The sequence below is a fragment of the Erinaceus europaeus genome, chromosome 7, assembly GCF_950295315.1.
Source record: "Erinaceus europaeus chromosome 7, mEriEur2.1, whole genome shotgun sequence".
NCBI lineage: Eukaryota > Metazoa > Chordata > Mammalia > Eulipotyphla > Erinaceidae > Erinaceus > Erinaceus europaeus.
Genome location: NC_080168.1, coordinates 21,534,862 through 21,558,552, shown reverse-complemented (window position 1 = coordinate 21,558,552; position 23,691 = coordinate 21,534,862). Strand labels below are relative to the sequence as shown.

General features: G+C 38.5%; 1 protein-coding gene across 1 annotated transcript; it reads right to left on the bottom strand.

The window, feature by feature from the left end:
• Positions 1–5,538: 5,538 nt before the first annotated feature.
• LOC103125341 (peptidyl-prolyl cis-trans isomerase FKBP1A-like) lies at positions 5,539–7,737 on the bottom strand. Its single transcript, XM_060193422.1, has one exon. It carries the CDS (start codon positions 7,735–7,737, stop codon positions 7,411–7,413), a length of 327 nt encoding a protein of 108 aa, XP_060049405.1. The 3' UTR covers positions 5,539–7,410.
• Between the last annotated feature and the right edge of the window lie 15,954 nt (positions 7,738–23,691).

Genomic DNA, 23,691 nt, shown 5'->3' with positions numbered 1-23,691 from the left:
GTTGTTGATCCACACTGAGGACAGAGTCCTATGGGGCCCACAAAGGGGTCCGTTGTATTGTTCCTGATGGAGATCACCAGTGACAATGGAGAGAGGGATCTATCTGAGGTCCAGGCCCATCATGTCTGTGTGAGAATCTCAGGACTCCCCAGTAATGGTCCCAAAGGATGGAATGGCCTGATAGTGACTAAAGAGTAATCATTAAAGTATGCCAGTCTCTTGCCTTTATTCAGCTTCTGTAGTCCTTACTTTGATAAGGTTAGCTTTGGAGTGACTGAGGGAAGTATAATAGGAAGCAGGTAAGGAGGGTATCTAGGTCTACGTAGGAACTATTTCATTAGGTATTTTAAGATTTCTATTTAGGTCTTTCTACTTGCTTGCTTCATTTATTGACTCACTGCAGACTATTGTGCACTTATGCCTTCAGGTATATATTTTGCCCTAATTTATAGATACATGTGTACATATGCCCTACCTCATGGGACCTGGTCTATATACAGATTTTGGGGCTTTGTTAGGAAGTGAACCAGCTGAAATGGAATTAGAGAATCCTATGAGAAAGGAAAGGTCTCACCTAAGTAATGAGGCTGAAGGGTTGACATTCCATGCCTGACGTCTCTGGACACAGTCCGAAGTGAAGCATGCCGATCATAGAAGCCAGACCTTCCACCTTCTGCATCCCATAATGACCCTGGGTCCATGCTCCCAGAGGGTTAAAGAATAGGAAAGCTATCAGGGGAGGGGGTGGAATATGGAGTTCTGGTGGTGGGAATTGTATGGAGTTGTACCCCTTTTCTCCTATGGTTTTGTCAGTGTTTCCCTTTTTATAAATAAAAATTCAAAATAAATAAATAAATAAATAAAAGGACTGAAACTCAGAAACCTAGTGTCCTAGAGAGTCAGATATTGAAAGAAGTCATGGACTAACCTTTAGAAAGTGATAGCCAGTAAGAGTCAAGTGAACCAGGTGAAGTGCAAAGGATCAAATGACGTTTGGCTTTAGGTGGAAGGGAAGAGCCGGACTAGTTAAACTGGAGAGGGACAGATGAAATACATGGAAGAAGACCATTGAAACTTGGTGAGTCTGGGGACTGTAAGATAGGTCATCTGACGAATCTGCACTTTGCTCCTCCCAACACGAAGACCCCCAAATCTCATTTGCTATACTTTCACCTTTAGGTTCTTGGTTATTTAGCAAATTGTTCTGCTTATATCTTAATGCTTTTCAGCTACCAAGTTACAGATGCGACCATGACCCCAGTCTGACTTCCCTGGGCAGACAACCTCACCAATGTGTCCTGGAACCCCATCTCTCCAGAGTCCTGCCCCACTAGGGAAAGAGAGAAACTGGATGAGGTTGTGAATTGACTTGTCAATGCCCATGTCTAGAGGAGAAGCAATTACAGAAGCCAGACCTCTCACCTTCGGCTTCCCATAAAGATCAATAGTACATACTCCAAGAGGGATAAAGAATAGGGAAACTTGCAATGAAGGGGAGGGGATATGGAACTCTGGTAGTGGAAATCATACCCCTCTTATCATATAATCTTGTCAATCATTATTAAATCACTAATAAAAAATTTTAAAAAAAAGAAAAGTATTGCTTGTACGTTGCATCTTGCAAAGTGATTGTTTCAGAATAGGGATTGCTGTTATGTTTCTACTAAATAGTATTTTTACTAATACTATTAAACATTGCTTTGGTGATGGTTAAAAAAAAGAAGAGTTTTAATATAAAAAAAAAAAGAAGAAGAGTTTAAGCCCCGGTCCCCACCTGTGGGGGAAAGCTTCACAAATGGTGAAGCAGGGCTACAGGTGCCTGTCTGTCTGTCTCTCTCTTTCTCTCCCGCCCTCCCCTCTCAATTCCCTCTCTGTCTTTATCCAGTAATAAATAAATAAATAAATAAACAATTAAAAAATATTCAGTGTTTTGCCATACACGTAGAGAGAGGGTTTGAACCCTGATAACACGTGGGACTTCCAGCACACTGGGAGAAGCTCAAGAGCAATGGATTTTTTTTTTAAATCTCTTTGTCTCTATGTCTAAAATATAAAGAATGAAAAAGCTGGCCTGAGACAGGTGTAATCATGCATGCAAGAAACATTTTTTTCTCTCTCCCTTTCTCTCTCACATACACACACACACACACACACACACACACACACACACACACATGTTTAGTGAATCTGAACCCTGAGAGAATGCCATCTGAAAAAAGTTTGTCACATTATTGAAGAGTCATTACAAAGAAGAAGTTCGGCTTACTGGACTTGAAGAAATCAGTGATTTTTTTTTTTTTTTTTTGCCTCCAGGGTTATCTCTGGGGCTTGGTGCCTCAGTGCCTGCACTATGAATCCACTGCTCCTAGAGGCCATTCTTCCCATTTTGTTGCCCTTGTTGTTATTGTTGTTGTTTCCATTGCCATTGTTGTTGTTGGACAGGAAACAGAGAAATCAACAGAGGAGGGGAAGGCAGAGACTGGGAGGGAAAGACAGACACCTGCAGGGCAGCTTCACTGCCCTGAAGTGATCTCCCTGCAGGTGGAGAGCCGGGGAGTAGAACCTGGATCCTTGTACTGGTCTTTGAGTTTCTCTCCAAGTGCACTTAACACACTGCGCTTCTGCCCTCCAAATCAATGACTTTTAGATTCATTATATAATGTAAGCATTCAATTGAAATTGTTGAGAGTGTTACACAATTGTAAAAACCAAGAGAATAATATGAGTCAGAGTCTGAAATTCAGAAAACAGTAAGGACAGGAGGTTTGTTGGCAGGGTTAGATGCAGAGAGACTAAAGTAAATGTAAAAAGGCTAAAAGCTGTTTTATTTAGATGTTCAAAGCATCAAAGAATGAAAACAAAACAATGATAATTAATTAAGGATCTAAAGAATTAAGAATTAGTCAGTTTTCTCTTTCTTAATCTATAATTTCAAATAAAGCTATAAACATCACTAGATATTAAATAAAAACTGTGGCATTTCCTAAAGATGTGTAGTTTTACTTAAGCAGTAAAAAGCTTGTGAACTTCTTATATTTAATCTCATTGACACCATACAGTAACTAGCATGTATGATGGTTCCTAAACCATTGAATAAAATGAACTTGAGACCACTGAATAAAATTAATTTGAAACCATTGTTACTTTGTTGTTTGATTTTGTTTGTTTGTATTTCTCGTTGACTCGGAAATTTACTTAGTGATATCTTTTTTTTTTTTAATTCTTTTCTATGGGCCACAGAAATTTCTAAAATGTCATGACCTTTTGTTTAAAGTTCTGAAGATTAACAAGAAATAATCAGTGCTAGCAGTTCTGTTGATGTAATTGTAGCCAAAACTTGAGTATCTTGACATTTCAGTTAGTAAATGCAGGCTTAGCATGGGAAAAGGGAAAATTTCTAGTAGAATCTGCATCAATAAAGATAGCCAAAGGATGGATCTGTCTTGCTTTTAACTCAAACCTTGACTCTGTCTATATAATGGAAACTTTGATTCTCTTGGTATCGGTTTTCTAACCTACAAAATGGAAATAATATTACTATAAATCACAGAAGATTTTTGAGAATTTTTGAAAAGTGTTAGTAAAATAAAAAGAGTTATCTGATAAATCACCTAATATATGACAAGGGAGCCTAAAACACTCAATGGAGAAAAGATTTTTTCAACAAATGGTGCTGGAGCAAATGGATAGCCACATGAAGACAGAAAAACAAACAAACAAAAACAACTAGATTATCATCTAACATTATGCACCAAAATCTGATAAAAAGGGAACAAAGAGCTTGGTTTTAGATCAGAAACTCTAAAATATATAGAGAATATATCAGGGGAGACATTGTAGGATCCTAACATCAAAGACATACTCAGAGACTCAAATGAAAACAAGAATAAATAAATGGGACTATATCAAAATAAAACATTTTTACGCATTGAAAACAAACTACCCAAGGATATCTAAGCAACTAGGTTACTGGGAGAAGATATTTACACATTACATACCAGAAAAATGATTGATACCAAACATCTGTAAAAACTGGTACAGCTCAATAAAAAGAACAGACACAGGGTAGCACAGCAGGTTAAGCACACATGGCACAAAGCACAAGGATCCCTGTTCAAGCCCCTGGCTCCCCACCTGCAGGGGGGTTGCTTCACAAGCAGCTGTGCAGATCTGCAGGTGTCTATCTTTCCCCTCCTCTCTCCATTTCTCTCTTTCCTATCCGGCAACAACAACATCAATAACAGCAACAATAACAACCACAACAACAATAAAAACAAGGGCTACAAAAAGGAAAAAGAAAGAAAAGAACAGACACACTACATGGCCCAGACATAGGAAGAAATACTCCACTTGTTAGAGAAATGCAAATCAAAATTACACCAACATTCCATCTCATGCCTGTGAGAATGGCCTGCATCAACAAAACAGGTAATGACAGGTGTTGGCAAGGTTGTGGAGAAACAGGGACCCTGCTACACTGCTAGTGGGAATGCAAACTGTTGCAGCCCCTTTGGAAGATTGTGTAGAGAGACCTTAAACAAATGAGGGGCTGAGTAGTGGCGCACCTGGTTGAGTGTACATGTTACAATGCACAAGGAACCAGTTTAAGTCCCCGGTCCCCATGTACAATGGAATAGCTTTGTAAGTGGTAAAGCAGTGTTGTAGGTGTTTCTTTCCTTCTCCATCACCCCCTCCCCTCTCGATTTCTAGCTGTCTCAATCCAATAAATAAATAAAGACAGTACTAAAAAATAATTAGAACAAAAGCAAATAAAAGTAAAATTACCATGTGATCCAGTATTATTATTCATAGCATTTATGAAAAGCACACACTTATCCAAAGGCACACATGTACCCCCATATTCATAGCTGCATTATTCTTAGTGGCCAAATATTGGAAGCAGCCTTAATGCCCATCAACAGATGAGGGGCTAAAGAATAATAAATATGGGGGCTGGGCGGTAGTGCACAGCGGGTTAAGCGCACATGGCAGAAGCTCAAGGAGCAGTCTAATGATACCGGTTGGAGCCCCCGACTCCCCATCTGCAGGCGGTTGCTTCACAAGCGGTATGCATGTATCTTTTCCTCCCTCTCTCTCTCTTCCCCTCCTTTCTCGATTTCTCTCTGTCCTATCCAACAACAACAGCAATAACAGTAAGAACAACATCAAGGGCAACAAAAATTGGAAAAAATGGCCTCTAGGAGCAGTGGATTCAAACTGTAGGCACTGAGCCCCAATGATGACTCTGGAGGCAAAAAAAGAAGTAATAAATGCATTTATTATATTGTAATATATGTAAATTACATATAATATATATGCTATCTACTTTATATGTTATATATATGGATATATACTCTATAGAATATTACTATGGAATAAAAAAGAAGATATTGTGTCCCTTGGGACTAAATAGATAGAACTGGAGGTGATTATGCTAAGAAAGAGATGAAAGACAACAACCAGATAGTTTCACACATATGTGGAATATAGAGAACACATGAACTTATAAAAGGAAACAAACAAAAAAAGCAAGCAGGAACTATTTCTTTTTTTTTAATTCTTTTTTTGTATTTATTTATTTATTTCCTTTTGTTGCCCTTGTTGTAGTTATTATTGTTCTTGTTACTGATGTCATTGTTGTTGCATAGGACAGAGAGAAATGCAGAGAGGATGGGTAGACAGAGAAGGGGAGAGAAAGACAGACACCTGCAGACTTACTTCACCATCTGTGAAGGGACTCCCCGCAGGTGGGGAGCCAGGGTCTCGAACCGGGATCCTTCCGCCGGTCTTTGTTCTTTGTGCCACATGCGCTTAAACCGCTGCGCTACGTCCAACTCCTCAGAAACTATTTCTAAGACTCATGAAAACCATGGTGGTTAGCTTTGGGAAGTAGGAGAATGGGAAATAAAAAGTTTTTCAAATTAATTTATTTTTATTTACTTTAGCATTTAATCATGTAATTGCTTTTTTTTTTTTTTTAGAAAAGCCAGCATAAAGCACTTTTATTGCAATAATAAACTTGAAACTCATATGTAGTGCAAGGACGTGGGGGGAAGGTAGGCAGTAATGATTTTTCTCATCAAATCACTACACAGGACATCTAAGGGGTGAGAGGAGAGGAAGGAAAAGCCAAGAGACTGAGATTGGCAGGAGAGCAGAACATCAAAAACAGGAAATGCTGAAGCTGCAATGACCAGCATCATTTTCTTAAGAGAACACTCGAGGATTTGTCATGATGACTGGGCTTTCATTGGGTATTAAGTGTCTATGAACAGCACCTTCAATTTAAACTTCCAATTAAAGTTCCTCAAGTTTAGGAATTGAGGTTTGGATAGCTATGACATTACAAATATCCATTAGAAAAATCACAGGATGGGGAGTCTGGCTGTAGCATAGCAGGTCAAGTGCACGTGGCACAAAGCACAAGGACCATCCTAAGGGTCCCAGTTTAAGCCCCTAGCTCCCCACCTGCAAGGGGGGGGGGCTTCACAGGCGGTGAAGCAGGTCTGCAGGTGTCTATCTTTCTCTCCCCCCTCTGTCTTCTCCTCTTCTCTCCATTTCTCTCTGTCCTATCTGACAATGACAACATCAATAACAACAACAACTACAATAGTAATTAAAAAAACAAGGGCAACAAAAGAGAAAATCAATCAATCAATAAATAAATATTTAAAAAAAAGAAAAAGAAAAACCACAGGATGAAAGAAAAAAAAAAAAGATCAGGCCAAACAAGACTTAGAAGTCCCTACTGGCCTGAGAACAAATACCTGTAGTGTCTAACTTCCACAATGAAAACAATCTGCTTTCAAAAAGAAGAGGATTTAAGGAGATGATGCATGGCAGCACTGGAGGCAAAGGCTCTCCCCACCACCAACTTTAATTAATTCAACTCAAGGACATCTCTCAACTTGGAGAACAATTCGGCCCTCAGTTGTGCCTCATGTCTGCTATGGCTTTGCAGTGCAGCAGCAAGAATGTTTAATATATAACAGATAAAAATTTCACCCCACATCCCCAAAAATAAAATAAAATAAAAAAATCTTACAACCCTCCATGCCAATTCCTACTTTAAAGTTAACCCATTGCCTGTGCTGTTAAAACTTGACTAATCCTTAATTGGAAACTGATATCCAAAAGGCTAAAACTGAATCTTCAGCCCAAAGAGAAAACAAAATAAAACAAGTAACTTGAAGTTTATGGCATATAGTTTAGGTCAACACACACACAAAGAGAAGGGGAAAGAGCAAAGCTGGGTGGTAGAACCCATTCAGTCTGGGTAGATGCTTATAAAAATAATGTAGTGGAACATTCAGAAAAGCTCCTCATGGGTTCGCATGTCCACTTCTGGAGACACCAGATCCCTCCATGGCACATCTCAGAACAGGGAGCTAAATGAGGAAGCCATTCCTGTCACTCCAGTTTTAGAAGTTCCACGTCAAAGATGAGAGTGGCATTTGGTGGGGTGATGCCAGGGTGGCCAGTGGAACCATAGGCATAATCTGGAAAGATAATCAGTTTGGCTCGCTGACCCATACTCATCTGGGCAACTCCTTCTTCCCAGCCTCGGATCACCTCCTGCTTGCCTAGCATAAATTTGAAGGGCTTGTTTCTGTCCCAGGAGGAATCAAATTTCTTTCTATCTTCAAGCATCCCCATGTAGTGCACTACGCAGGTCTGGCTGTGAGTCTGGAAGGTGAGCCCATCTCCGGGGCAGATGATCTCCACCTGCACTCCCATGGCAGCGGTGGCGGCGGATGCTGGGCGAGTGGCCCGACTGGCTGCAAGGACCGAGCATGGACCTGGAGGCATCTTGGTAGCGACTCCCAGTCCTGAACTGTAATTGCCTTTTACTGAAATTTTCATTGAGATAAATAAATATTAACATGCAAAGGGGTGCTGGGCAGTGGTGCACTGAGTTGAGCACACATGTTACCATGTGTAAGGACCCAGGTTCAAGCCTCTGTTCCCTACTTGCAGAGGGAAACTTCAGGAGCAGTGAAACAGTGCTGGAGGTGTCTCTCTGTCTCTCTTCTATCTACTGTATTTCCTCTCATTTTCTTTCTGTCCTATAAAACATATTTATAGAGAGTGTAAAAGGAAGGATGGAAGGGAAGAAGGAAGAAAGGTGAAAGGAAGGAACAAATGATCAACATGAGTGATGGATTCATTATGCAGACACCTATCCTGAAAGATAACCCTGGTGGCAATAAAAAAGTAAAGAAGAGAAAAGATTCCTTACAGACTTTGTCCAGTTTCTCCTAATGAGAATAACTTGCCAATTTGTAACACCCTCAACACTGGCGTTGATACCATTCAGGAATCACATTTAGATGTTCAGTCTTACTTATCTGCCAGTGTATACACATGCTTATATGTGGAATTCTATGCAGTTTTCTCACCTGTGTTCATACTACAATATTTAATATACTTGACACGTGCTAAACCACACTCACCTCAGCTAATATATAAAATGAACAAGCCAACCAACCTAATTAATCAAAGACACTAAAATATAGTTCCGCTACAAAGGCTGAAAGAAACCAGGTTCATTTGCAAATAATCATGTACTTCTCCCAGAGCAATACTAATTTTTACAAATATACATGCATGTCTGTAGCTTCTCTACATACATTTGCATTTCTGCCTAGACTAGAATTGAGAATATAGAGCATAAGAACATACCCTTTCATTTATTGCACACTCAATTTCCATTTACTTGAATTATAAGGACATATTCACTGTGATTAAAACCAGTGAGGGACCGGGTGGTGGCATACCTGGTTGAGTGCACATGTTACAATGCAAAAAGACCCAGGTTTGAGCCCAGGTCCCCGCCTGCAGGGAGAAAGCTTTGTAAATGGTGAATCAGTGTGGCAGGTGTCTCTCTGCCTCTCTCCCTCTCTGTTACCCCTTTCCCCTTGATTTCTGGCTGTTTCTATCCAATAAATAAATAAAGATAATAAATAAAATTAAAAAGAGAAAATAATTACATTATAAAAGATAATCAAATTAGTGAATTTTCTACATTGCTTAATTACACCAAATTCTTGTTCTGCTATTTTTTTTAATTTTTAAAGTTTTCTTTATTAAAAAGAGAGAAAAGAGAGTCAGAACTTCACTCTTGCATATGTGATGCTGGGGGATGGAAGTCGGACCTCATGTTTGCAAGTCCAGTGCTTTAGCCACTGTGCCACTTACCAGGCTAAATCCTTAAGATATATAAACTAATAGTCACTATAATAAATGCTTAGTAAGCACTGCAATTACCCTTCTCCTTCTCTTCTTATTGGCTTATAATACCATTTTCATATTATTGCTGTCTTCATCAAATTTTCCAAGAATTACATATATACCCACATTTACTGAGTGATTTATTAGTGATTTACAAATGTCTAAGTATACAGGAGTGTAGTTCTACCATGCACCCACCATCAGAATTAAACTTAATCCCCTTCATAGGAGTATACAATATTTGTATTTCACTTCTTTATTTAATTCATTAAATACAGGATTTACTAGTCCATTTATTGAGAGAAGTCTCTGTCTTGCTCTGGCATATGTGATGCTGAGAATAGAACTCAAGACCTTGTGTATGTAAGTCACTTAGCTACCTACCCGGCCATTCATCTTTTATTTATGGTATTAAGTCTACCCATGCCTATCAGGTATAACATGAATACATGACACTAAAGTTGATATATGTAAAATATGAAAATAGATATAAGTACTACATTTTATTTATATTTGAAATAGAGAATATGCTGAATTGTTTAAAGTAAAAATTATGCCTTGATTTTAATACCCTCTAAGAGCAAAGCTATAAATGCATACTAGCCCATGAATACATTGATCAAGATGTGGTAGACTGCAGAAGCCTTGAAATTTATGGCAGCAAAAGGGAAATATAAGAAAATGAACACAGACAGCGTGCTGTGAACCTTTTAAATAATTTCAGTGCAAGAACAGGCATTCAAGAACTACTTTGGAGAATACTTGCCAAGCTGTGTTCCCTTCTCAGCCATCGTTTTTGTCAGCTGGGGATACCTCTGGAGGCTTTCTCACCAGGAAATGGAAATAAGCCCATTATTTGTAAGAGATTAAATATTGATCATAATTTGATATTTATTTCACATTAAATCTATATGTAAGTGCTTCACTATTGAGTTCAGTTTCTCTGGTCAGTGCAAAATGTGACACAACAGAGTTTGTTTCTACTGTAAACATAAAAAAATGCTATTCTGTGTCATTTGTGAGGTATAGAATGCAAGATTTAGGACAAAAGAAATGAAGGACAAGGAGAATTGCTGTTGTAAGTGGAGTTTCTGTCTCTGTCACTGAACAAGTATTCAAACTCCCTGTGTCTCAGCTTCTTGATTTGTAATATGGCAATAAGAATGAAATATACTCCATAGAGTTGTATAGGTTAAATTAGTTGGTACATGTTTAGCACATAAAAGATTCCCAGATAGGGGCTGGGCAGTAGTGCAGTGGGTTAAGCACACTTAGCACAAAACATAAGGACCGGCATAAGGATCCCGGTTAGAGCTCCCAGCTCCCCACCTCCAGGGTAGTCTCTTCACAGGTAGTGAAGCAGGTCTGCAGCTGTCTATCTTTCTCTACCCCTCTCTGTCTTCCCCTCCTCTCTCGATTATCTCTCTGTCCTACCCAAGAATGACAAAAACAATATCAACAACAATAAAGAACAAGGGCAGCAAAAGGGTAAAAATGGCCTCCAGGACCAGTGGATTCCTACGTAGTGCAGGCACCAAGCCCCAGCAATAACCCTGGAGGCAAAAAAAAAAAAGATTCCCAGATAATATAATAGTAGTTTGTAGTTTGATCAACGTGAATTGTTAGTAAACAAAGCATATTTTAATTAAAAAGTCTACTTTTATCTGAAGAATCTTAATTATATAAAAATATACTAAAATGACACTTATAGTTGTTGAAAGAGCAATCTCAGAAACCAATAATATGCTGAAACAACCACTGAAAATCCATTGAGAAATGGGGGTGGAGATGGCAGAGACTGCACAGTGGATAAAGTGTTATACTCTCAACTTGAGGTACTGAGTTCAATCCCCAGCACTGACTATGCCAGGATGATACTCTGGTGTTCTCCTCCCCCCACCCCACCCCCTGTTAATAAATACACTGAAAAAATAGATTGCATATAAAATAATTACATTTTAATCATGAGAACTAGCTATGTGGAATATATCTTGTGGTATACACTTGAGGAAAAACACCTATAGAAGTCTGATACACCCCCTCCCACTCCTCCATACCTTAGTGAAAAGAATTCTCCAGAAATTTCTAAGTCTTAAAAAATTTAGCAAGTGAAGGGTTAATGTAGTTGAAAGACTGAAGTGGAAAAAAAAAAAAAAAAAGAAAGACTGAAGTGGGATGGGTAATACTGGCTGTTAGCCTTGATAATGATATTTCATTTCCCTTTCTTTTATTTCCTCTGTCATCATTTCTCTTCTCGACATTTCCCAGCACCTTGCTATCTGTTATTGCTTATTTATCATATACCATATTTAATACCAAGCATGACATTGTATTGATCAGCCCATTATGTCTTTCCAGCTTGTCCATCTGCTTTGCTCTGATGGTTTTACACATTAGGTCTTTTGAATGATGGTGTAATTTGATTCAGAGTCTCTAGGCACATACTAGTTCTGGAGAATATATTGGGCACTTCAGTAAACTGCTTTAGTTCTTTCTGGGCAAACAGCAGGGTTTCCTTTACCTGCTGACCATTCCTTCTTTTGCAAGTTTTTCCTAATCTGTCTTTATGTTTTTCTTCTAGGTTAGCTTCAATTCTTAAGTCTTCTTGGCCTACACTTCTTCAGTAGTTTCATTTACAATCTATATTGTAAAAAACTCCAAAATCCAATCCCTCCCCCACCCAGGGCAGACCTTTTTATTTCTTTTTATTAGTGAATTTATATTAATGCCATATGGATTTTCTGCAGACATTTAGACTCAGAATTATCCCTCAAACTAGTTTGTACATTTTGCAAAGAATGCTATACATATACCTGTAAGTCATCTTTACCTCCTCACTCATGTCTCATAATCAGTGACCAGATCCCGGTTCGAGCCCCTGGCTCCCCACCTGCAGGGGAATCACTTTACAGGTGGTGAAGCAGGTCTGCAGGTGTCTGTCTCTGTCTCTGTCTCTCCCCCTCTGTCTTCCCCTCCTCTCCCCATTTCTCTGTCCTATCCAACAATGACGACATCAACAACAATAATAACTAAAACAACAATGGCAACAAAAGGGAAAATAAGTAAATATAAAAAAATTTTTTTTTAAATCTAAGTAGGAGCTCAGGAAACATTACAGCTCACCTGGTAAATTACAAACTCCACCATGTGTGAGACTTCAGCACCACTCAGGACCATATGCAAAAGGGAAGCTTTATGAACACTAGAAGTATGGCATCTCTCCTTTTCTTTTTCCTTCTGGATTAAAGGGGGGAGTTCTCCTAGAGCAGTGGGATCCTGTAGACTTGAAACCACAACAAAAACCTGAATGGGGCAGGTAGGGAAGTATTGGGAAGTACTATATGGTTATGCAAAAATAGTTTCATGCCTCATGCCCTAAGCTCCAAGGCCTCAGTTTCAATCCTCTAAAACACCATAAGCCAGAGCAGAGCAGTGCTCAGGCTCAGGTAAACAACAGACAAATAAGCAAGCAAAATAAATAAATAAATAAAAACCTAACAAAGAAAACCCCAAAATAAAATCAAAACCCAAAACCTAGAAGGAAGAGCAGTCTTTATATATATTTGAAGTGTGTATATGTGTGAGTCTGTGTGCTTGTGAAAGAGGGAGAGAGAGAGAGAGAGAGAGAGAAAGAGAGAGAGAGAGAGAGAGAGAAAGAGAGAGAGAGAGAACAGAGACAAAGGGATCAAAGGGATATCAAACACTATTTTGTTATACTTGTGCCAGAGACTGAAGGAGACAGCCACACATACAAGATATATGCACTGCCACATTGCTATTTCTGTGCCTCAAACAATCTTTCTTAACTATGAGTTTCATTGTTTAACTCTTTCATTTTTAAACCCTTCAATAATCCTTGTTTTAGAAACAGAATAGAAATTCCTTATTTTGGATCTTAAGGCCCACTATAGTCTGATAGTATCCAGAAACCATCTATTAGTGGGGAAAGCACAACATTTGATTTGAGATTACATGCCAGAACTTAAATTTTTATCCATCCATCCATCCATCTATTATTTTATTGTGTTCCTCACATGTTTCTTACCTTGGTAGATATGTCATGGAGGAACACAGACAAAATCATGACTTTCTGGAACTTTCACTGTAGAGGCATGGGATGAACAATTAATAAGAGAACAAGTATATGTCATAAAATGATAGAGTCTATATAACAGTGCTTGTAGTGAGGCTGCTGTACCTATTTAGTGGCATTCAGAGGGATGAGAAAAAGAAGGCGCATATGTGATGTATAGGAATACTTAACAGCCTTTTCCTCCAACTGAGATCATGCTGGGGTTTAATATGTCTGGGAAAGTTAAGGCCTTAATTATTTCATTTCTGAAAACACAGAACATTTTACTTAATGAGGAACCTCTGCCTCATAGACCATAAGCAGCTGGAGAAAACATTTGGTCTGGCCCTACTGAGGCAATCACAGGCAGAACCTGAAATTCAGTAATTCTAGGAGTTTTTTATTTTCATATTAACATTAAGTGCAAATATTTAAGTTGAGAATTTTGTATGACCAGCAAATAATGTTATAAGTAACCAAATGATCCTTAACAGAAAAAAAACAAAAACATTCTTGACCTAAAAAGATTAACTGTTACATAGAGAAGAGACTAAAGGCTTGGGTGGTGGTGCACCTGGTTGAGCATGCATGTTACAATGCACTAGGGTCTGGGTTAAAGCCCACCTGCAGGGGGAAAGCTTTGAGAGTGGTTAAGCAGTGTTGCAGGTGTCTCTCTATCTCTCTCCCTCTCTATCACCCCCACTTCCCTTTTGATTAGCAAGGAGACAGTTAAGAAGTTTCATGTGATTTTCTAGGATATGGATTAAAGGAGATCCATGCTGGTGGATGTGGTTAAGCTGTGGTCTGAGACTGAAACCATTTTCTTTTTTTTTTAAATTTTTTATTTAAGAAAGGATTAATGAACAAAAACATAAGGTAGGAGGGGTACAACTCCACACAATTCCCACCACCCAATCTCCATAACCCACCCCCTCCCATGATAACTTTCCTATTCTCTAGTCCTCTGGGAGCATGGACCCAGGGTCATTGAGGGTTGCAGAAGGTAGAAGGTCTGGCTTCTGTAATTGCTTCCCCGCTGAACATGGGCATTGACTGGTCAGTCCATACTCCCAGTCTGTCTCTCTCTTTCCCTAGTAAGGTGTGTCTCTGGGGAAGCTGAGCTCCAGGACACATTGGTGGGGTCTTCAATCCAGGGAAGCCTGGCCAGCATCCTGGTGGCATCTGGAACCTGGTGATTGAAAAGAGAGTTAACATACGAAGCCAATTTGTTGAGCAATCATGGATCCCAAGCTTGGAATAGTGGAGAGGAAGTGTTAGGGAGGTACTCACTGCAAACTCTAGTGTACTACTGCTTTCAGGTATATATTTTGCAGTAGTTTATGGATACGTGTGCACATAAGCTCTCTCTCACAGAAACTGGTGTATATCTAGGTTATGGGACTTTGTTAGAAAGTGAACTACCTGAGATGAAATTAGAGTGTACTATAAAAGGAAAGGTCTCACCCGAGTAATGAAGCTGAAGGGTTGTCATTCCACACGTGAAGTCTCTGGACACAGTCTGAGGTGAAGCATGTTGAGGTAGCAATCGTTGTGTTGGTTAGGTTGTGATCGGCGGATGCAATATTATTTGGTTTGGATTGGTAGACGCATCTGGGAAAGTGGGCCTTATCCAAGGGTTCCAGGACTGGGGGAAGTAGGGGCTCTATAGTGGAGATGTGAGGTTCCTGCTGTCTTAGGGTTCAAAAAGACAATCGATAGTTAATGTTATCATCACATTATTTGTTAATTGGGTTAACTTTGAAAAGTCCTTTTGTTATGGTTTGCTGTACAGTATCCAGTATCTTGTATATAGCTGTGCTATTGGATGCTTCTAATCTACTTGGTCTAGGCTTTTGAGAGAGTCTGCATATCAAATACACAGCCTATATATTAAAAAGATTTAGTTTGTGTTTTGAGAAACTTTGAGACATACAATTGATTTTCCCCCTCTCATATTAATTAACTACTGATTTATATGTCTACATTTTGCTAGGAGTGTACATAAACACCATTCCCACCACCAAAGGACTGTGACCCATCCCTCCTGCCCACTCCCACCCCCCACTGGCCCAGGAAGCTGCATGTCTACCCCTCACCACTGGGTTTTTACTTTGGTGCCCTACTTACAATTTTCAAAGTGGAGCTTACAGCACTTGCTTACAGGATTGGGTTTACAAAAGAAACATCAAAGGTAATTTAGAAGTCTTGACTTGAGAAAAACTGATGGAGAAATTAAGGAGCCAAGGGAGGTTGGGAAAATTTCAGAGAGGAGAACTAAGGATTTGTTATGTCTAAATTTCCTGGAACATGTACATGTTCATGTCCAACTGATGATGTGTATGACAATATGGCATTCAAGTGAGTGGTGTTGACTAAGATAAAATATTGGCTGTAATTTGCATTTAATGGTTTTACATCCCTGGGACTGAGTAAGAATACTGGGGAATGAGTGTGTATTAGGAATGTACAAATAAATATTTAATTAATGAGACTTGAAAACCATATATATATGGACATAGCACACACCTATCATATATACACACACACACACACACACACATGTAAGTATGTATGTAAAATAACCAGATTAATCTACCATTTTAGATAGGTCACACACTCTTTTTTCTTCTCTCCTTTTCTTCTCTCTCTCTCTCTTTTGATAGAACAGAAAGAAATTGAGAAAGGAAGTGGAGAAAGACACCTCCAGATGTGTTTTGCAGCTTGTGAAGTGTCCCTTCTGCAGGTAAGGAAAGGGGAGTGGAAACCAGATCCTTGTGTTGGTTCTTGTGTGTAGTACTATGTGCTCTTTGCCGGGTATGCCAAGGCCTTGAACCCCCAGCACACACTCTAGTTTGCCACAGCCACAGTGACGCAATTCACTTTGCATGTGTACTTACTTGGACCTCATTCACTTGTCTTTGTAACTTGCCTGACTCTTTTGACTGGAGTTTATTAACCAGCAGACATTTCTAGGATCCTTCTCATTTTGCTTAGATATTCAATCTTACATGCTATTTTTTTTTCAAATGTCACACAGCTGGTGAAATAATTTATTAGTTTCAGATTCCTTGAGTTTATTCAGGCTAGTCTGTGTTATCACATAGAGAGGACAAACTGGAAATACTCTATTTTGAAAAAATTTTTTCAATACATGTAAAGATTATTTACTCACCTAGAAATTCTTTTATTTCTTCATGTTGAACTGAGAAGTAGGCACAGTATAAGTAATTACTGCTATGTGGGTTTCTCAGTACTTGCATTTTCAAGAGAAATTATCAAGTTACCCTGAAAAAAAAATTCAAGCTTTGAGAATCTTTTGACAGGATATAGCATTGGTGTACAAGGAAAATTAATGTATAAGCTTCTGTTCCTCAACACTGAAACAAATAGGTTGAAAGACATTTTTAAAATTCCCTTCCATGATATGAACAGAAGTCACACATTGTCTTGAGTCTTAAAGTAAAACTATAATTTCAAATATGATAAAAAGAGCCACAAAAATAATTTATTATGAAAGTGAGGCTATACAGAAAAATTCTATTCAGAATAGCTATGAACCAGATTGTCAGTAGGTGAATGTAATGATCAACAGTGTTACAAGTGGAACCAAAATCTTCCTGAATTAATTGAGTTCCTACTAAGGGCATGAGGTTAGCTTTCAACCATATGCCATAATTTTTAAGTGATTCCCTGCCTCCCCCTCCCCCGAAGATGTATGAGGCATAACAATAAAGCAATGGAAAGTATTTCTTATTAAAACCAGAATTACTACTTTATACTCAAAGTGTTATAACTTTCTCTATTTCAAAATGTGGATCCCTTCTTCTATCCTCTCTGGTTTTGCTTTCTGTTCTACCTGCCTTTCTTTGCATGGGTTTACATGTCTTGTGATAGTTTTATTTTTTCCTGAAGTGCACAATTAAAATTTCCTGTGTGGTACTCAATATCTCCAAGACCTAAGGTGCTCCTTAAGAGGTATAGTACTATTCTGAGGTAAGTTATAAGATAAAATTGCATTAGCTACCTCATTTGTGAAAATTATACCAAATTCCCAGATATGTGGTAAGCAGTTGCTGGTAAAAACACAATCCTAATGCTTTTCATAATTGATGTTTTCAAAACCAGGAATAATTCTAACCATGCTGTATCCCCCCTTTTAGAACTTTAGTGGTGAGAAAAGAACCTGTGTTTTATGAGGTTGAGTAGCATTAAATTTAGCTCCTTTACTGCTGTTTCTATAGCAGAAGGAAATTTAATTTTTTCCCTAATACTAGTTTGTGAAGCACTAATGGAACATATTTATTTGTGTATACACACACACACACACACACACACACACACACACACACATTTTTATTAGTAAGATTCCTGGAATGTAGGCATTTTCTTTTCTTTTTAAAGAAGTCTTTATTAAAAGATTTGATGCTGTATATGTCTCATTTCTCTCTTTTTCTTTCTTCTTTTTCTTTCTTCCCTTTCTTTCTTCAGATTATTCCACATGGACATTTTACAGAAAATACTTTATAATACCTTTAGAAGACATTATCACCCCACTCTCTTCACCTTTATTATTTTTTTAGAAGAAGCTAAACAGAATTCAATGGAGGAGTTTTCATTTAATTTCTATTATTCTATTGGAGATAGCTGTCTACAGTACAGTTGGTACATAGGACAATTCATTTAATTTTTAAATGTAATTTTTCCTAATTTAGGGTAACTTTTGAAATTAAATATTCTGGGGTGAGGGTAGACATCATAATAGTTATGCAAACAGACCCACATGCCTGAGGCTTCAAAGTCCCAGGTTCAATCCCTCTGTACCACCATAAACCAGAGCTGATGAGTGTGCTGGTTAAAAAAAAAAAAAAAGAAATTAAATATTCTGTAGTGTTATTGGCCTACATGTCAATTATAAACTGCTGGACATTAATCAATTTCTCTTCTATTATTCCAAATTTATACTTAGTGTTCAAAAAGTTAAAGAATATTATTGCACTTACGAAAAATTTCCATTGACTTTTACTGGAGCCAGTGAAATTTTGTCAGACTTCCAGAATCTCAGTTGTTGCTACATCCCAGAATGAAAACTATAAATGAGAAATTGGTATGCTTTTTGCCATATAGCAGGTAAATGTTCTTTTAATGTTTTTCCTGTTCTCAGTAGCATCTAAAAAAAAAAAAAGAAGATATGTAGCATTTATAATGTCACTTAGATTCCTGGCAGATTAGTATTAATTTATAATGTAGATATATACTTAATGATCTTAGTATATGAAATATTAATATTACCATTTATTATCGTTGTTGTTCTTTTGATTGTTTTTCATTTAAAATATTTTTATTTTAATGAGAGAGAGGTACAGAGAGAGACAGGGGACCAGAGCACTGTTTAGCTCTGGGTTATGTCAATGCTGGGGATTGAACCTGATCCCACAGACCCTTAGGCATAAGAGTCTTTTGTATAACCATTATGCTATCTCCTAGTCCTGATCATTTTTTAAAATGTAGTATCAAGGATAGGATCCAGGACTTCACATGTGTGCAATAGCAATGAATCACACTCCTAGTATAATTTTATTTACTGAAAGGGAGAGAGAGAGAGAGAGAGAGAGAGAGAGAGAGAGAGAATGATGCAGAGCACCTCTCAACCATCCCATCACCTATGAATTCTATCAGAGACCAAACTCATAAACTCATACATGGAATGCATGTGTTTGTAGTCAATGAGCCTCTTACTAAGTCCCCATTACTTTTCTGTAATTTCAGTTTCTAGTCACTCTAGTTACAGATTGGGTATAAATAACAATTTATTGTTTGTTCCTAAACTAATTGTTTTTATTGTGACCAGGGTTGTTGTTGGAATTTGATGCCTGCACCAGGAATCCACAACTCCCGACAGCCATTTCCCACCCCATCCTACCCTTTCTTTTTATTTGATAAGACAGAGAGAAATTGAGAGGGGTAAGGAAGATAGAGAGGGAGAGAGATAGACAGACACCTGCAGTACTTGCTTCACTGCTAGTGAAACATCACCCCTGAAGGTGGGCAGCAGGGACTCAGATTCAGGGCAAGGTGCTCCACTGCCTGGCCCATGAGTTTTTCTTTCTTTTCTTATTTTTTCTTTTAATGGCAATATTGGGTAGCTGGAAAAAAAAAAAAAAAAAAAACTTCACATAGAGGAAAATGAGTTAAAAATTCCTTAAAGTAGGATGAATCATAAGAAAGTTACCAAAGGGAGTCCAGTGGTAGTGCAGCGCGTTAAGCGCAGGTGGCGCAAAGCACAAGGACCAGAGTAAAAATCCTGGTTCAAGCCCCCGGCTCCCCACCTCCAGGGAAGTCTCTTCACAGGCAGTGAAGCAGGTCTGCAGATATCTATCTTTCTCTCCCCCTCTCTGTCTTTCCAAACATTGGATATTTTTTTTCCCCAAATAGAATAGAGTTTATAAAATAATTAAAGAAAGCTGTCATTTATTTTTATTTATTGATTTCAAGAGAGTTTAATGGTCTTATGAGAAATAGAGAAAATATCTGGCAAAACCTGCTAGCTTTGGAGGAACAGAGATGGGAGTTTAGAGTGGACTGGGTAAAGGATGAAGCCTTACACTCTTGCCCAGGATGGTGATGGTTCAACAGCATTCCAAGGCCTTGCCAGCAGGCATCTCTGGAATGTTAAGTGAGCACTCAACCCCTCTTCACTGTTTCTCTGGTTTTGTTTTTTGAGAGTTGCCTTCATACCAAAGAAGGGGAACCTCACTCAATCTGAAGAGATAGGACTGACATGGAAAAGGACAGATATAAAGGAAGGATCTAGAGGAAGCAGAGAAGAAAATACTGAAGGCACAGAATTCTATAACTAAGGTAGTAGCAGGCTCTGCAGCCAATTAGCCTGGATTCTGATCCTGGTTCACTGCTTGCCAGAGGTACATGCTACTGAGCAAACTCTGTACTCTTTGTGCGCATTTTCTCAACTATCAATGAGGATTAAATGACAGCATGCTACTTATAGAAAAGGATTCTGGTAGGACTCAGCACACGTATCAGTATTTGGTGACAGTCTTATTTTCATGAAATTAAAATTTAATATATTTAAAATATTTAATCAATTTTGCTTCAACACTAAGTCTAGAGACAAAAAAATAGACTTAAACAATTCAATTCACTTAACAGATTAACCCTTAAAATCTGATTGAAAAAAAAAGTCTCCGTGGTGTGTAAAAAGAGACAGCTGAAACAAAAAGACACAAAAGATAAAGTAAAAGAACAATATGGTAGAAAATCTACTCACTATGGCCTAGTTATTTTCATTCCTTATAATATGATCCCAACCAGGAGTTAAGGCCATATTCCACCCTTTTGCTGGTTTATTCTAGCAATATAGTTGGTTGAATAAGGATTTGACACCCCACTAAGTATAGACAAATAATGGTGTAGCTGGTACCTGATGCAGCTTTGGGATGGAATATCCATTAAAATGTTGATAGCTGGGCGGGGGAGACAGCATAATGGTTATGCAAACAGACTCTCATGCCTGAGGCTCCTAAATCCCAGGTTCAATCCCCCGCACCACCATAAGCCTGAGCTGCGCAGTGCTCTGGTGTTTCTCTCTCTCTCCTCTCTTCATCTCTCTCAAAAATAAAATTAATTTAAAAAATTTAAAAAAAAAAGACTGTTGATAGCTAAGGGACAAAGAGGAAGGCAGGACCACCTGGGCATGATTAGTGGACGCCATTTAAGCATTAGGGTATAGCACAAAGGCAGAAGAAAAGACTGAAATTCTGTGAGAACTGGAGATTTATTTAAGCTGATATTTGGTGGAGACACTCCCATTTTCCTTTTTCTCTCTTGGGATTCATGCTGCCTCTCGGGACCTGCTCTCTCAGGATGCACATGTTTGGTTGAGGAATGGACAATTAAAGATTCATGACTCACGCTGCATGGCTCCTTAGGTATTTTGCTTTTACCTGTTCTCTTTCCTTTTTTAAAAATTTTTGTTTGTTTAACCAGAGTACTGCTCAGCTTTGGCTTATGGTGGTGTAGGGGACTGAACCTGGGACGTTGTAGCCTCAGGCATGAGAGTCTCTTTGCATAACCATTATGCTATCTACTCTCACCCTTTTACCTATTCTCAATGAAACCCAAAAACTTGAAAGTCAAGCTATTATTGCAGTTTTCAAGAACCTATTAAGCCATCAATTTTAACTAACCCCTAACACCAAAACACTATTTTTTTTCAATAGCTTTGTATATTGGATGATAAGGGTTTCAGAAAAATCATATTTATTTTTCAAATTGGAGCAATGAAATAAGTGAACTGAATTGAAAAATATTATTGGAGGGAAATGGGAACTAAAGTTCAACAGGAAAACCATTCCCACAGCACTGAAGAAAGCTTCAGAGTTGTGGTATCTTTCCCCCCTCTCTGTTTCTATTTATTTCTATCTGAAAATGCCAACCGGGGATTCCCAGAATATTTACTTGGGTAGTGTGCTGCTTTGCCATGTGTAGGACCCAGGTTCCAGTCCAGTCTTCATGACACTGAAGAAAGCTTTGATACTGTGGTTTCATTTACCCTCTCCCTGTCTCTCTGTCTCAAAAAAATAAAAATAAAGAAGAACAAAAAAGAAAAATGAGAAGGAAAGAGATGGAAGAGTTAGGAGAGACAAAAACCACAGTGAGGACAAACTATGGTCTAGGAGGTGGCAGGGTACAAAAGGCTTAGGACTTTTAAGCATGAGATCCTAAGTTCAAACTCCTACACTGTAAGTGCTACAGTGATACTCTGGCTCTTTATTTTCTTTATTTAAAAAAAATTAAATAGAACATAGAGCAATTATTGGAGAAGAGGAAATAGAGAGGGAGAACAATAGATACCTGCAGACCTCTTTCACCACCCTTGAAGCATCCTCACTACACATAGGGATCCTATGGCTCTTTCTCTCAATCTCTCCCACCCCCTCTCATCAGTCAATCAACAAGTAAATATTTAGAATCCATCAGGAAAAGGACAGATGAAAGGAAGCTTGAACTTCAACTTGGGAACAGACAGAATGACAGTAGATAGTTGATCCTCCCTGCAACTGTGTTCTTTTGATTTAAGATTGTGATTCTGACAGATCTGGAGGGGCTGGGCAGTCTTGGCACTGGAGTCTCTCTGAGGTGCTTTCCTATGCTAGTATTCTCCCTCTTGTGATAAGACTACCCTACAGAAATCTACCCCATGACCTAAACTAAGAATGCTGAATGGGTTTTGGAAGTAAGCAAAGGCCGACTGAAGTAGAAAGGCCCTTGACCAGGAGTTCTAACTGATGCTTCCCTTCTGGGCCCTGAGGCTTAAACCTTTATTTCTAGAAGAATGGGAAGAGGAGGAGCTAGTCTCATTTGTTGCTAAGCAACCAATGCTTTGCTGGCCTCCTTGTCAGGTCATGTTTTCAGCTATTGAGAAGCAGTGACAAGGTGGATGTAGAGATGCAGGGAGCAGCCTCCCATTTAAACATTTTTTGATTCAGTATTTTAACTGAAGGAGTTCTCAAAACCAAAATTGATCAGAACCCAATCACAATTCTTAGAGAATGGTGTTCTTAGAAATAAAGCAGGCATGAAAAGGAGAGTTAAGTTGCAGATTAAACAAAGACATTAGGGTATTTTATCTTCCCATGCAGAAATCTGAATCCAGTACAAAGGAAGTCAAGAATATATTTAATAGGAAATATATGCAACCTGTATGAATGCAAACAAGTCACAAGGCAAAGTATATGAAAAGGAGCCAAAGTGAATAAAGAAAGAATACATGTCCTTGTTGGGGGATAGATATTATAAAAGGATGAATTTTCTATAAGTTTATTTATAACTGTAGCTCAGAGATTCCTCTTTTATTTTCTGCTATAAAAAAAATAGTCCTCATTTGGTAGACTATGTAGTTATACATATAGGATTTTTTTTTCTTTTTTTTTGACTTGAGGGTTATTGCTGGACTCGGTACTCTGTGCCTGCAATACAAATTCACTGCTCCTGGGAGACTTCTTTCCCATTTTACTGCCCTTGTTGCTGTTATTGTTATTGTTGCCATTGCTGTTGTTGGACAGGACAGAGAGAAACTGAGAGAGGAGGGGAAGACAGAGAGGGTGAAAGAGAGACACTTGCAGACCTGCTTAACTACCAGTGAGACGACCCCCTGTAGGTGGGGAGTCTAGGGCTCAAACCAGGATCCTTTTGCCTGTCCTTGCACTTAGTTCATGTGCATAATCTGCTGCCCTACCGCCGGCACCCTAGAATTTTTCTGATTAAAAGAGTAATGAGTAGTACTTTTCTAGTACCATATTAATACCATGTTGTTAAATTATGGCAATTGAAAAAAAATATAATCTTTTATCTAACAAAGGGTAAATAGG

Coding starts and splice junctions, on each gene's coding strand:
- LOC103125341 (XM_060193422.1), bottom strand. CDS start 7,737: ATGGGAGTGCAGGTGGAGATCATCTGCCCCGGAGATGGGCTCACCTTC.